Below are 13,215 nucleotides of genomic sequence, written 5' to 3' on the forward strand. Positions count from 1 at the left end.
TGTAATGATGAAGCATCTTATACTAAAACACAAAATGTAGTTTTCATTCTTCAGAATACATTTTTTTTTTTATACATTTTTCTTTCTTTCTTTCTTTCTTTCTTTCTTTCTTTGTTCAATATTCATATTATTATACTATATGTTAAAAAATGAGATTAGCAGGCAGCTTTTGGGTCGACTGCAAATAACTTCTTGGGTTGAAAATTGTTGGTTGGAATTAACAATTCATAAATAATCATTGCTAAAGTTCCCTACTTTTGCTAATATGTGTTGAGCAACTGATTTAACTCACGTGGAGGCAAAGAAAACTTGAAACATAGGAGTGACGTTGTGATTGACAAGGCTGTAGTCACGTGCACAATTATCAATATCTAGAAATTCTACTGAGAACAGGGTAGTTCATTATAAGATAAGGCGACATAGGTGACATGCATTTAGAAGTGACATGGCCACTGTCAATAAACAATACATGTTTACAGATATCAGTCGCATACAGAGAGCTGTTATCTTAGCTAGTCACTTATTTAACTACTTTAGCCAATGTAATAATTCGCTTTTTTTAGGGTCAGAAAAAGTCCTTTTGAGAACAAAGAGGAGGGGAGAGAGGAGAGGAGGCTGGGTGTGCTAGTCCCTAGACTGCTTATCAACTCTGAGTCTAAGGCAGACAGTACTTCTGCATTTTTAAAACTGGCCTGCACTGACCAACACACACACAGACACACACACACACACACACACACACACACACACCTTCACACTAATCTCACCATGTGATCTCTTATTCTCTGTCTGCTCTAGCGAGTTCTCTGCAACACTGTCTCTCTTTTTCATTCCGTCTTGATACAGGCATAAAGCTTTTATTAGGGAGCAGACATGCAAGAGAAGACACCCCCTCGCCCTGCTCTGCTGTTGTTGTTTCAGCACACAGTACAAGTAAAGTTACTCTGGCTTTTCTGAACCCGCCTGTGCCGCCACAGATGAGCACATTTGCTGTCCTAACTTCAGCAAGTCGACCCCGAAATGAATGTAGAGAAAGCCCAGAGGAAAGAGAACATGAAATTTAACTTGTATGAATGTTGGAATGACATTTTCACTAAACATATTAATTGAATCTCGACCATTCTGCCATGGTGACTGGAATACTAATAGTATCTTGCCTGAAGGATATTGCAATGCTCTGACAAACATTACATATTGGTTCAATAAATACTTTTCATCCAATAAAATGTGTATGTTGGTATTTATGTTCGCCGTTTGATCCATTTTAGCTTGTTTCAACTGTTGAAAAACCACCATAGGCTTTATTTATTTATTATCCAAATTTCCATACAATAGCGTCATCACACAGTAGACTTGGGTAAAAAAGAAAGAAACAGAGTGAACCTGCTTAACAGTGCCACTTTAAAAGAGAATATTCACACCCTTTCTATTCTTTCTTATTCAGCATGGTCTCTCCCTCACTGTTGCTCTCCTGCTCTCTCACTTTCTCCTGCTCTCTCTTGCTCCATTGTATGTCTCACAGCAGGGCGCGCTTGCCTTTTGACTGGGAGGTGAATGGAAAGGAGTTAGAAAAACCAACTGAAGACTCAAGCACTAAAAAGAAGCATCGGTAGGTCTATAGTGGGGGGCACTACAAAGACTCGGCAGAGTGTCCAATAAAAAAGGAACACAACACAAGCAGCTTGTTCTGTTCAAGACTCCACACTCTGAGGACAATGCACATTCGTCTGGGTCCATGTGTGTGTGTGTGTGTGTGTGTGTGTGTGTGTGTGTGTGTGTGTGTGTGTGTGTGTGTGTGTGTGTGTGTGTGTGTGTGTGTGTGTGTGTGTGTGTGTGTGTGTGAGCCCATGCAAGCACAGGGAGCAAAGCAGGCAGCCATAAAATGATTGAATGGATGAATTGGGGAAAAAAGGCTGTTTATTCAGACGAAGCAGCGTGTGCTTAAAATCTGTGCATATTAAAATTGGTAGACATACACAGCCCAGACGCCAGGAAAAAAACATCACGACTTTCACCCAGGAGACAGCTGTTTGTGTCCTGTGAGTCCCGTCGGTCAAGAAACCGCACACACACACACACACACACTGCACTGCTACGTTCACAGCTGTGGCGTAACCGCTTCATACTCACCGTCACACATGCTCTCACTTTCTCTCTAGAGCACACACTGCCAATTGCTAACTTTAAGCACACAAATTATCTTAAAAATACAGAATCCCATTTGATTAAGACTTTGACAAATAAAGTGGCTTGGGGGGGGGATTGCATACCTGAAGCAAAATGAATCAGAAAGAACAATTATTTTTTTCTGAAAACTTGACTAGACCAGAGACTCTTGACCTGGCCTGAAGCTCAAACTGAGGAGGATTTGCGGGGTCAAACCAGGGGGCATAAAGCTCTAGTAGTCCTCTTAGGCTATACACACACACACACACACACACACACACACACACACACACACACACACACACACACACACACACACACACACACACACACACACACACACACACACATTTCCCAAAAGTCCCCATTTCAACAACAGCAGTATGCGTGCGTATGTGTGTCAGAGAGAGGGAGGGAGGGAGGGAGGGAAGCCCAATAAATATATTATGCATCAGCCAGGTGTGCAGAGGGGCACTGCTAATTGCCCCCACCACTAATGTTTAATGTACAGAATAGGCAGGAAAAGGGAAGGGGGAGGGAGGGAGGGATGGAGCGAGAGAGGGAGGTAGAAGGCAAAGTAGACGGGTGGAAGAACTGGAGGGGCGAAATGCATGAGGCTGCAGAAGAGGGAAGGAGGGAAGAGGGAGGGAGGGATGGGGGTAAATAAGGCCAGCAATGCCCGTAATTATGTCCAAAATAATAAGGTATTATTCCTGTTCCCATACCAGCTCCACATCATTTATAAGAGATATGGATGCCTACTGGCAATATCCACATCATCATATTGTTAGTAAAACCCTTGTATTTCCAAAGAATTGACAAAAACCCTTTACCTAAAGTAAGCATTTTTAAAGCAACGATGGATTTTTATGTCAAAATATTAAACAGGGTCTCAATACAATATACAAAGCCGATAACAGCGCCAACACGGACGTGTTGCGCCCATCCCGTCCCCTGCTTCCCCGGAGAACCTTTAAAATAACTTTACTAACAATTATAAATGAAGACAGACACGTTCAGAATGCCCTAGAAAAAATGACTCCATAATTATAATTAATGATGTAATTCATTTATAATGTTAAAATACCAACAATTGCTAGTGACACTCGAAAAGCAAAGATTTGCTTTCCATTGTTGCCTGTTACAGTCAATTTACTCTGTGCTTTGGTAACTTTATGAATAGTTAAAAAGTTAATTGATAACTAAATCCATCTTAATTTGCCACAGTAGCTGGGTATCTGATATCCGGTTCAACTATTAACAAACACGACAGCACATAAGACCAAATCAAACATCCTAAACTATAGACAAATACACTGCAGGCAAATAGTCAGTGTGGAACAAAGAAACAAGCATAATCTCTTTGTAAAAGACTGTAAGAGATGCTTACACACACACACACACACACACACACACACACACACACACACACACACACACACACACACACACACACACACACACACACACACACACACACACACACACACACACACACACACACACACACCTAGTAGGAAACTTAGAAGGGCCCACCTCCTCTGAGACTATCTAGTGGTGGGGGGATACAGGTTTGGCAAGCAGGGTCTGGATCGACTAAGTGTGTGTGTGTGTGTGTGTGTGTGTGTGTGTGTGTGTGTGTGTGTGTGTGTGTGTGTGTGTGTGTGTGTGTGTGTGTGTACATATATAGTCACACCAGCATCATCTTTCTCTTCTTAAAAGCTGAGGCCATGGGCATGCATGGAGCTCAGCTACACTGTGCATGTGTGTGTTTGCGTGTGTGTTGTCTCCAGAGGGGAGGGTGTGTGTTAAGGTCCAGTGAGTTCTCAGCTGATAAACGAGGCTAGCTAAGCCGCTACAATGGCACAGTCCTGGCCCATGACGCCCTGTTCTCACACGCTCTCACACACACACACACACACACACACACACACACACACACACACACACACACACACACACAACACACACACACATGTCAATGCACAACCAAACCAGGCTGGCCGCTGATAAGGAGTTGTCGCTGGCATACACACACCTCACTGAGGGACTTCACCCCTTCTGAACACACAGATGAGTTCACACACACACATGCACACACACCATACAATAAAAAGCTAACCAAGCCTACCAGATGGTATGACCTTCTCCCATCCATTATTTCAGAAAAAAACTAATTTCCACTGCTCAGCGCTGATGAAGGAATGGGACTTCTCAAGTCAAAACCTTTAACAATCTACAGCACTTATCCCCGACTACACACACGTGTACTTTACCTGAGGCTCTTGTCTGAGACCGGGTATAAATTGGACTGAACTCCTTGGCCTTTTTCACAGCAGATATTTTTGACTTTTCACAGTAAGAATAAAACAGGTTGGACTTATTACTTCAATGGTGGCTTAATTCTCCTCGAGTGTCCCATGACGTTGGGACAGTGAGCAAACGTGCACAATTCCAGGACCTTGAAACCGAAGCAGCTTAACCGGAATCAGACACCGTTAATGTTATTTTGACCTGTGCTTGTCCTACTGTGACGTGTCAAAATGTCTTCCAAGGAAATGACCCACTCTATCTACTTCTGTTCTACACCAAGCGTTCAATTGTGTAGTAATTTGGTTCTAATTGAGTGCAGATCAACATGAGTCCAATTACATTCAATGCATGGTACTGCTGGGCTCCACCGATCACCAATTACAATAGCTTGTTTTGTCCCATTAATAAAAACAACTACCAAAAACTCAAAACCACCCCCTGTTGAGAAGTCAATGGAATTTCAAACAAAGCTCTCAGAAAGCCATTTAATGGTTCAGCGGGCTGTAATGCAAAGCCGATACAAGCTTTTATACAGGAGTTACTCGATGCGGCTAAACGCACACTGACTGCACTATTGCATTTTTATCTCCAAAAAAAACTAAGACGGGATAAGCTGTCAAATACTTGGTGTTAATGAAAGAAAAAGGACATTAACGGTGCCTTTCCATAACACATACACTAAGATGTACATGCAGAATGACATATTGTTGTCTTCAAGTAATCCAAACCACATGTGTAGGGTCTCTGAGTTTTATAAGAGCCTGTCGCCCTATGAAAGTGCTCTGCCAAAGGGTGACATTAAATTACTCTAATGGTAAAGCCAGATGGGGAGAGAGAGGCAGAGAGAGAAAAAAAAAAAAAAAAAAAAACAGGTGAGCGAGAAAGCCGAAGAGAAATGAGATATTAACTGTACTGTACTGTACTAAAAACACCACACAGACTCTCATACTGATGCTGCTGTCAGATATTGGGATGATACAAAGTGCAAGTGTCCTCGGACAAGCCGTCATTACACACGACCTTCTGTTTGCACAGAGGTCAGTTTTTATTTTGCCGTTTTAGGAGTACGATTAGGTTCAGCAACCAGCAAACCGACTTGTAACTTGATGACATTTCCCACCACAATTAATTTTTACCCACATTCGGCGGGTTGGCGGTTGTTAATTTTAAAGTCTCGAGCAGTTAATTGACAATAACTTTAACTCCAGGCAATGAATAATTATATCCCAGAGTCTCTTGTTACATTTAAAATCACATACTTACATGAATTATCATGCAGCCCTAACCAGTGTTTAAAAAGTAAGATGGTAGACTACCGCTGAAACGATTATTCCGTTATTTGATTAGTCACTCAACAGAAAATGCAACTATTTGATAAACAGTTAATAATTTAAGTGTTTTTTTAGGGCATAAATAAATTGCAGCGTTTCCTCATTTTACATTATGGTCAATTGAGAATGTGATGGACATTTTACAGAAGTCTTACAGACAAAACAATTGGTTAAAATAAAATAACAGCCAGATTGATTGATGATGAAAGTAATTTAGTTGCAGCCCCAGTGAAGAGACTTTGAATTTTTCAGTAACAGGGACAACATTTACTTAAACTTACTTCATCCATTAGTGTTTAATCTTGTGTTAACACAAAACATTGTACAAGAATTATAAATGAAATGCATCACGAAACAATAACGATTCAGTTTAATATTGAATACATATTATCATTTAATAAATAACTATCTGGTCAAACATTTGGTGCCATTTTTTGGTACTGGAGCGTTTTCAATGATCAGTGCCACGGGCGCAATTAGGGTGGAGGTCAGGCAGTATCAAGGGTGAACACGGAGCTTCCACTGATGACTGCAAAGACCAGTGCAAACAGCAGCTGCAGTATCTGTATCATGTCAGTCTGCTGAATACGGGCAAAAAACGTTTTACATGAAAAAAAGCGTACACATACTAGTGGAAGGTGGTGGAACCAAAGAAATTAGGAAGGGCCGTAAAGAGAAAGAAAGAGAGAGGGATTCAGACAGAGAGAGCAAGAGATGGAGAAAAGAGGAGATTGAGTGGAAATGATGCCATTAGTCCGGAAGAGCTCGGCTCAACAAACACCGACAGCGAACCAAACCTCCTCCTCCTCCTCCTCCTCCTCCTTCCCTCCTGGTCAAAAGGGCTCATTTGGCTCCACTGACTCTAAACAACACTCTAAACAAACCAAATAAATGCTAGAAAGTAAGTGCTCCCTCTCCTCCCACCCTTTTTAAAATCTTCCCCGCTCTCCTCCATCTCTCTGTCATATGCGCTCAACTCCCGTTTAATGTCCTGCAAATGAAGCGGATTTATTAATGTGTAATTAAGTAATAATCATCACTACATAATGCATGAGAGACTCAAGGGGCTAAGAGCTGGGAGAGAGAGAGGGAGAGATAGGATAGTGAGGCAGCCCGAGCAGACAGAGGAGGAGATTTCTGCTGCCTCGCCTCGCTAAAGACACACATTAAAAACGGATTAATCCATTGAAATAATATTTTGATAAGAGAGAAGCCGTGCTCTCTCATTTCTTCCCCCCTGCTCCCCCCTCCCTGTTCTCTCACCCCATCAGCTGGTTTCATGGCCCATCATCGCGCCATTAGTCCGTGTTCAATTAACAGACTGCAATTAGTTAAGTCCCCCACTGCTAACAAGGCTTAATCACTGTAAAGGCTAGACTGGTCAAGAAAAGGAGGAAACATGGAGGTGCAGTAATAAATACTCATACTGCTGTTTGTTATGGCTAAAGATTGGCGTATGAAAGGACCCATCTTGATAATTCTTTACATATTCGTGTACCATTAATTGAAAATAATTTTGTATTTTCATTTTCTAAAATTAGGTTAATGAAAACTTAAATCTAAAAGGAAGCCAATACCAAACCTGAACTTCCGTACCGGTACGAAACTGAATATATATATATATATGTTTTTTTTATAAGCAGTATACTATAACCTTTTATGAATATGGTATGATTGCTGAATTATTGCTAGAATAACTAGCATTGTCTTATGGCCTGGCTCAGGTCAAACCTTTTGTAAACATGAACAAATTCATACAGAGAATAATGCCATAAAAAAAATATATATTATCTAGTTTGACAATTATAAGCTAAAAAAAGCTTAACTTACACCTTACATACAGTACACTTTGTTGTTTTACTGGGGGGGATTTTCTAGTGTAAAATATTGTTAAAATGCTAGCTCTGGCTAGCACTGTCAGCTAGCAACTGCCCTATTGGTAATGTACATGTACAACTCTGAAAAAGATGAGAGCGAAGCAAGACGGCTTTAACATCGATCAGAAGCAATGATCGTTTTTTTTCCAGAATTTATGATTAAAGTAGCTAACAACTGAGCCATCTCGCTTATTTCTCATCTCTGTTGAGAGCTGCACATGCTCAGTACCAGTCAGGCAGGATGTACGACTGGGTAGCGAGTGACACATGCTGCTGTTGTTGTTGTTTCTCGTGTATCGTAAAGGAGCTGATCAATGACATAATAACATGATATCAAATCTCTTTTTTTAAAGTGTTAAGTCAGGTGACAGCAGTAAGTGACATCTGATAAAAACCAAAATTATGAATATGGCAAGTGTATCAGCCTTTCTATGATCTTTCTCAAAGCTGTGACTCAATAAAGAGACAATTAAAAAACTTAGCCCATCAGCAAAAATTAAATAAATAAATAATATTAATCCTTTCCAGACCAGGGCTCCTCAGAATCAGCTAAATCTGAAGCAGGACATGGCGGAGGTGGGACTTTGTGCTTCTTTGTTATTGTTTTGGCATGCCCGGCTGGCCAGTAAGTCCGTAAGCCAGCCAGCCAGTCAGAGTTGGGTGAGCAGGTGAAAGACAGAAGAACATGAAAACACAGATAATCCCCGGTGATGCTCACCTCTCCCTGGCCTCCATCGCTCCCTCCCCCACCCCTGCCCACTCACCCGCTGTTTGCCACTGTGCAGCCCCAAAACACCTCTCTTTTCTCTCTCCCCTTTACCCTCCAACCCCCTTTTCTCCTCCATCTCTCCCTCTCTCTCTCTCTCGCTACTCCATCCCTCTCTCCATCTTCCCCCAATGCCAGGTCTTGCCAAGCTGTCAGTGGGGGCAAGGTGTGGAGGGGAGATAGCAACACGCATGTACACACACACACACGCAGATGCATGAGTACACATACACAAAAACACATGGTGCTTATGCGAGCTCGCCTACAAGGGGCTGCGTTACCTTTACTGCACGCGCGCACAGAGAGCGGTGGTCGTCCGCCTCAGCTTTGCTTCGCTCGGCTTCGCTTGGCTGCCTGACTAAAGCTAAGCTCTCGTTATCCAGGCTGCTGAGACCAGGCTGCCTTAGTGACACACACTCACACACTCAAAACACAAATACGGGAATGTGGATGTTACAAGCATAATCATGTGCACACACACACACACACACACACACACACGCTCACACACTGACAGAGCAATGACAGAGCAGCAGTGGACAGGTTCACTGGTCCACAGCAGCTGATTTGTTCACTGACAAACTGCACCGAGCATCAACAACGCTACAGCAGGGGGCAATGACAACCACGTCCAACCACATCTTACACATACTGATTAAGTGGAAGTCAACTACATATTCCTACCACTCTAAACAAATGCTGAAATAGTAACTCGATTGATAATTAATTAGCCGATTTACTGAAAAATAAATCGATCAGGACTGTTTGTTCATTCGTAAAACGTTCATTAATTACAGCTCAAATAATTGGGAGGATTTGCTTGTTTTAAACCATTTTGGATAATTAGAAATTGATTCTTCTCGTTTCTTTTTGATTGTTCAAATTTATATTATTAGTCACCCTTTATATGGATAAAAGATGAATCAAGTACATGCCCTTATTTAGTGTCAAAGCCTCCAATCACTGCAGAGATGCATTTCTGTTTTACAGATTATATTACAACGATCACAAGTCCGATTTCTAACCCACATATAGTTCATGTATCCTCGTACTTTCTCTAAAATATTTTATGAATTAAAAAAAGAATCATGCCAAAGTTGATAATTTTGGATACTCTCTTTTAGTGCTGTGCCAAATTTCCACTTTATAGGATACACTTTTAATTTAAAAGCATCAAATATAGTTATTTATTACAAACAGCATTTATTATTGAATTCATATTATAGATATTAAGATGGGCTGTATGTTTCAACTGAAACCAGCTTGGCAGTAGATTCCTGAGGAGGCTGTGGAATCTGTAAAGTACCGCATCACTCTTAGTCACAACCCTTTTCTGTGGACCGAACTGAGAGACAACTGTTTATAAAACGTGTCAGCTTTCCTGCACATATACAGTAATAGATATTACAACCTCAACTGTATCCCAAAGCAACCACAATAACACACGTTGTGTGTGGCATCATGCAAGTAGCCTCTACTACTATTGACAAAATGAATCCCACCCAACCACAGCTGAAACAGGCTTAACTTCAAAACCTGCAGGAGAGACTGAAATCCTCCATTGAATATCATGCTGCTAATCAAACTAAACACGCAGTTTGAACCACTGTCGGACTTCTGCTTGCTTCGCAGATAGTAGCAAAAAAAAGGGAAGCCTATATAGTGGAGGAAACGGGGGAGGGGGTGGCAACCACATGGTCAGCCCGTCCCGTTGCCCATCTGGGTCCCATAAAGGAAACATGGAGGCCAAGGCCACCACATGCCCTCATGTAATATGCCCACTCACCCATGCACTGCTATGGATACTATTTTATGGTAATAAGGGGGGGAAATTGAGGCTCCCTTAGTAAAGAAAATGAAATAAATAGGGCCTACAGGAATTTAACATAAGGATTTTAAACCTATATATTGAGACTTTTCTTAAACTTCAGGAAAACAGATCCTTAAATTCCACAGTGAGTCTTCATATGGGCCCAACCTCGCAGGACACATTTTTTCAAAGTGGAATGGGAGGCCTGAGTGCCTGAGAAAATAGGAAAATATTCACAGCAATGTTCTCCCTTTAAAGTGTGGGGGGATTTTAGAATTAGGAAAGAAAATCAGAGTTTTAAATCCAATTTTTATCTTTATTTCGGTGTGAAGAGAAACTAAGGAGGCATAGACTGTGGGGGCTGAGTGACATGCTTTGGGGTCAACCAGCCAAATTCACCACAACAAAGCAGCAGTGATCTGTTTAGAGCAAGTGCAATAGGCCTACACGTCAACATGAGAATAATCCAGATTACATGGACCCATTGACCAAGGGAATTACAACAGATTGATCCTAAAGCACAACCGATGCTGTCAGAAACTTTACACCAGTGAATCATCCTTCAAGTTGTGACAGTGGGGGCAGCTAATTGAAAACAACCAGCCAAGTAGAAAGATCAAATAAACTGGAGCCCCTTTTTTTAAAGCTACAATTACAGATAGAGAAATTAAACTGTAGGATATCCTTTCCCTTACGGTTTAATGATTTAAACTATTTTGTGAGCCAACAGTAAAAGTGAGCAAACATACTAATTGTAAAAGTAAGAGACTGATTTACAGGGTAAGGGAGCTGGTGAACTAAACGAGCTAACAGGCACCAGAGTTGCTCATGAGACCTCGGTCCTGGTCCTGGTCCTGGTCTCGTTGTCTTCTGTCCCTGCTCCTGACTGAAGTGTCCGTTCACATGAGGCAGCCTTCAAAATAAACAGTCCCTTACCTTTAACGGAGCGCGGCTTGGCCTGTTTTCGTCTCGACATCTCTGGTCTCGAGCTGCTCTTTTTCTTCTTCTTGTCTTTTATTCTCTAATTGTTGTTGTTTTTTTGTTCCGTTCCGTGTTTTCAGCTAACCATGCAGCCGGATACAGTCGCGGTGTCTTCGCTCCTCCACTTCGCTGCTGCTGCTTCTCGCTTCTTCGCCTGTTGCAATGCGGCAGCCTCAGTCTCTGATTGGGAACCGGCCGCTAGTCCAGCGACAACAACCCGCACAAACACGCACACACACACACGCACACGCACGCACGCACCCACACACGCAAACCGGGAGTGGAGCGGCGAGCCTCGGAGGCAACAGTCGGCTCCTCTGGTGGCGTTTTTTCCCCCTTCTTCCTCAGCGGTCGCTAGGGCTCGCGCAACCTGTAGCGTAAACGGGAACAACTTCCCGTTAGAATCGCCTTCGTCTCGGTGACAACGTGCCCGGGACGCCGCTTTTTTTTTGTTGTTGTTTTTCTTCTCTATTTCCTCCTCGCACACGAGTTCGTGCCGCTTCGACTTTTTTTTTTTCTCTCCCAGCACTACGGACCAGGGGGGTGGTGGTGGGGGGGGCGCGCGAGCTGCGAGCCGCGAGCCGCCAGCCACGCGCGCGGCAAACACCTGAGCAGGTCCCCGCGCGGGTGTTGAGGAAAAGTGACAGCGGCGGCGGCGGCGGCGGCGGCACCGTCCGAGCGAGAGGTGTCGGATGCGTGACGGTCCAGGTGAAGAGAGGCGACGGAGAATGTTCTGGGGAAACTGCTTGGAAATGAAACGTCGCTCCGTCCCCCCGCGTGCTCCTCGCAGCTTCGGTTTTTTTTTTTTTCAGTTTATCGAAACTATTTCAGTCTGTTTTTGTTTAGTTTTTTTTTTTTTTTTTTCTCCAGGAAAGCGGCACCGACCCGAAGCGAGCAGCCTCCCGTGTTCCGTCCCGCTATTCTACACTAGGTGGTGGTGGTGGTGGTGGTGGTGGTGGTGGTCTGGTGGTGGCATGGACATTGCGCTCTTCCCCAGCATCTCCACCCCGAGGGGAATAGCCTACTGCTTTTCACAACCCACGCTTTCTTTTTTTTTTTTTTTTCTGTTAATATTTCGCAATGCCCTAACGGCGGTTTTAATAGCAGCCTAATATTTCTAGCAGTCTAACCCTTCGCTAGCCTCTGTCTCCCTGCTTTTTCTTTGTCCTGACTCTGGCTACCAGTCTCCCTCCTCCTCCTCCTCTGCCTGCCTCTGCTGGCGGGGCTGCGGCGCAGACACACATAATAAAGCCAAGGCAGGCAGTGCTTGGCTGGAAATGTAGCCGCGTCCCAGCAGGGGGATGTGAGAGAAGGGTCCCGGCGGGGGAGCGCTCTGATCCCGCAGGGAGCAGCTCGGCACAGCCCGGGTTGGCTGAGGCAGAGAGGCATGAGAGAGGCAGGCTGGGCTGACGGAGAGAGAGAGAGAGAGAGAGAGAGAGAGGGGGAGAGAGAGAGAGAGTTAGGCAACAGCGCCCAGCCGTGGCCGACTGGCACAACTACAGCAGGGACTCTGAGAATTAAAAAAATAAAGGGGAGGCAGAGGGAAAATATGGACTTGGATTAAAGTGGGATGTGGAAGAGAGGCCCTGAAATTAAGACCACAAACAAAATCAGGGTTGTTTAACAGCACAAGTGATCCAATGATTACGTCACCAGGTGCTGAGGGGGGGCTATACCTACCTTTTAAACTCTAACACTGCTCGGCTGTGAAGAATGTGCTGTATGTCAGCAACCAGTGTCACAACATGTCACTACCCTTTACAGTGTCTTTTTATACTCACTCACTCAAAACCAGAATTCCCAAAACAAAACATAATGTCAGTGGATGAATATATGTAGCTACCACTTGTTATAAGTGGACAAAAGAATCAACTTTATTCATGAGTGTAACGCCATGTGTTGGGTTTTTTCGTATGCAGGATTCGCCACATTGTACCACTTGATTTGAACTTACCTTTGTGCAATTTCATG

At 43.3% G+C, this 13,215-nt stretch overlaps 1 protein-coding gene across 5 annotated transcripts in view; it reads right to left on the reverse strand.

Annotated features, from left to right (window-relative positions):
* The window catches only part of znf423 (zinc finger protein 423), a 144,110-nt gene extending 131,465 nt beyond the window's left edge, over positions 1-12,645 (reverse strand). For all 5 annotated transcript variants that reach the window (XM_054620293.1, XM_054620292.1, XM_054620291.1 and 2 more), the window contains exon 1: positions 11,200-12,645. In XM_054620293.1, coding sequence (XP_054476268.1) covers positions 11,200-11,239 — 40 coding nt within the window. In that variant the 5' untranslated portion in view covers positions 11,240-12,645. The remainder of the gene's footprint in view (positions 1-11,199) is intronic.
* Between the last annotated feature and the right edge of the window lie 570 nt (positions 12,646-13,215).

Source organism: Anoplopoma fimbria, chromosome 19, assembly GCF_027596085.1.
Source record: "Anoplopoma fimbria isolate UVic2021 breed Golden Eagle Sablefish chromosome 19, Afim_UVic_2022, whole genome shotgun sequence".
NCBI classification, from domain to species: Eukaryota; Metazoa; Chordata; class Actinopteri; order Perciformes; family Anoplopomatidae; genus Anoplopoma; species Anoplopoma fimbria.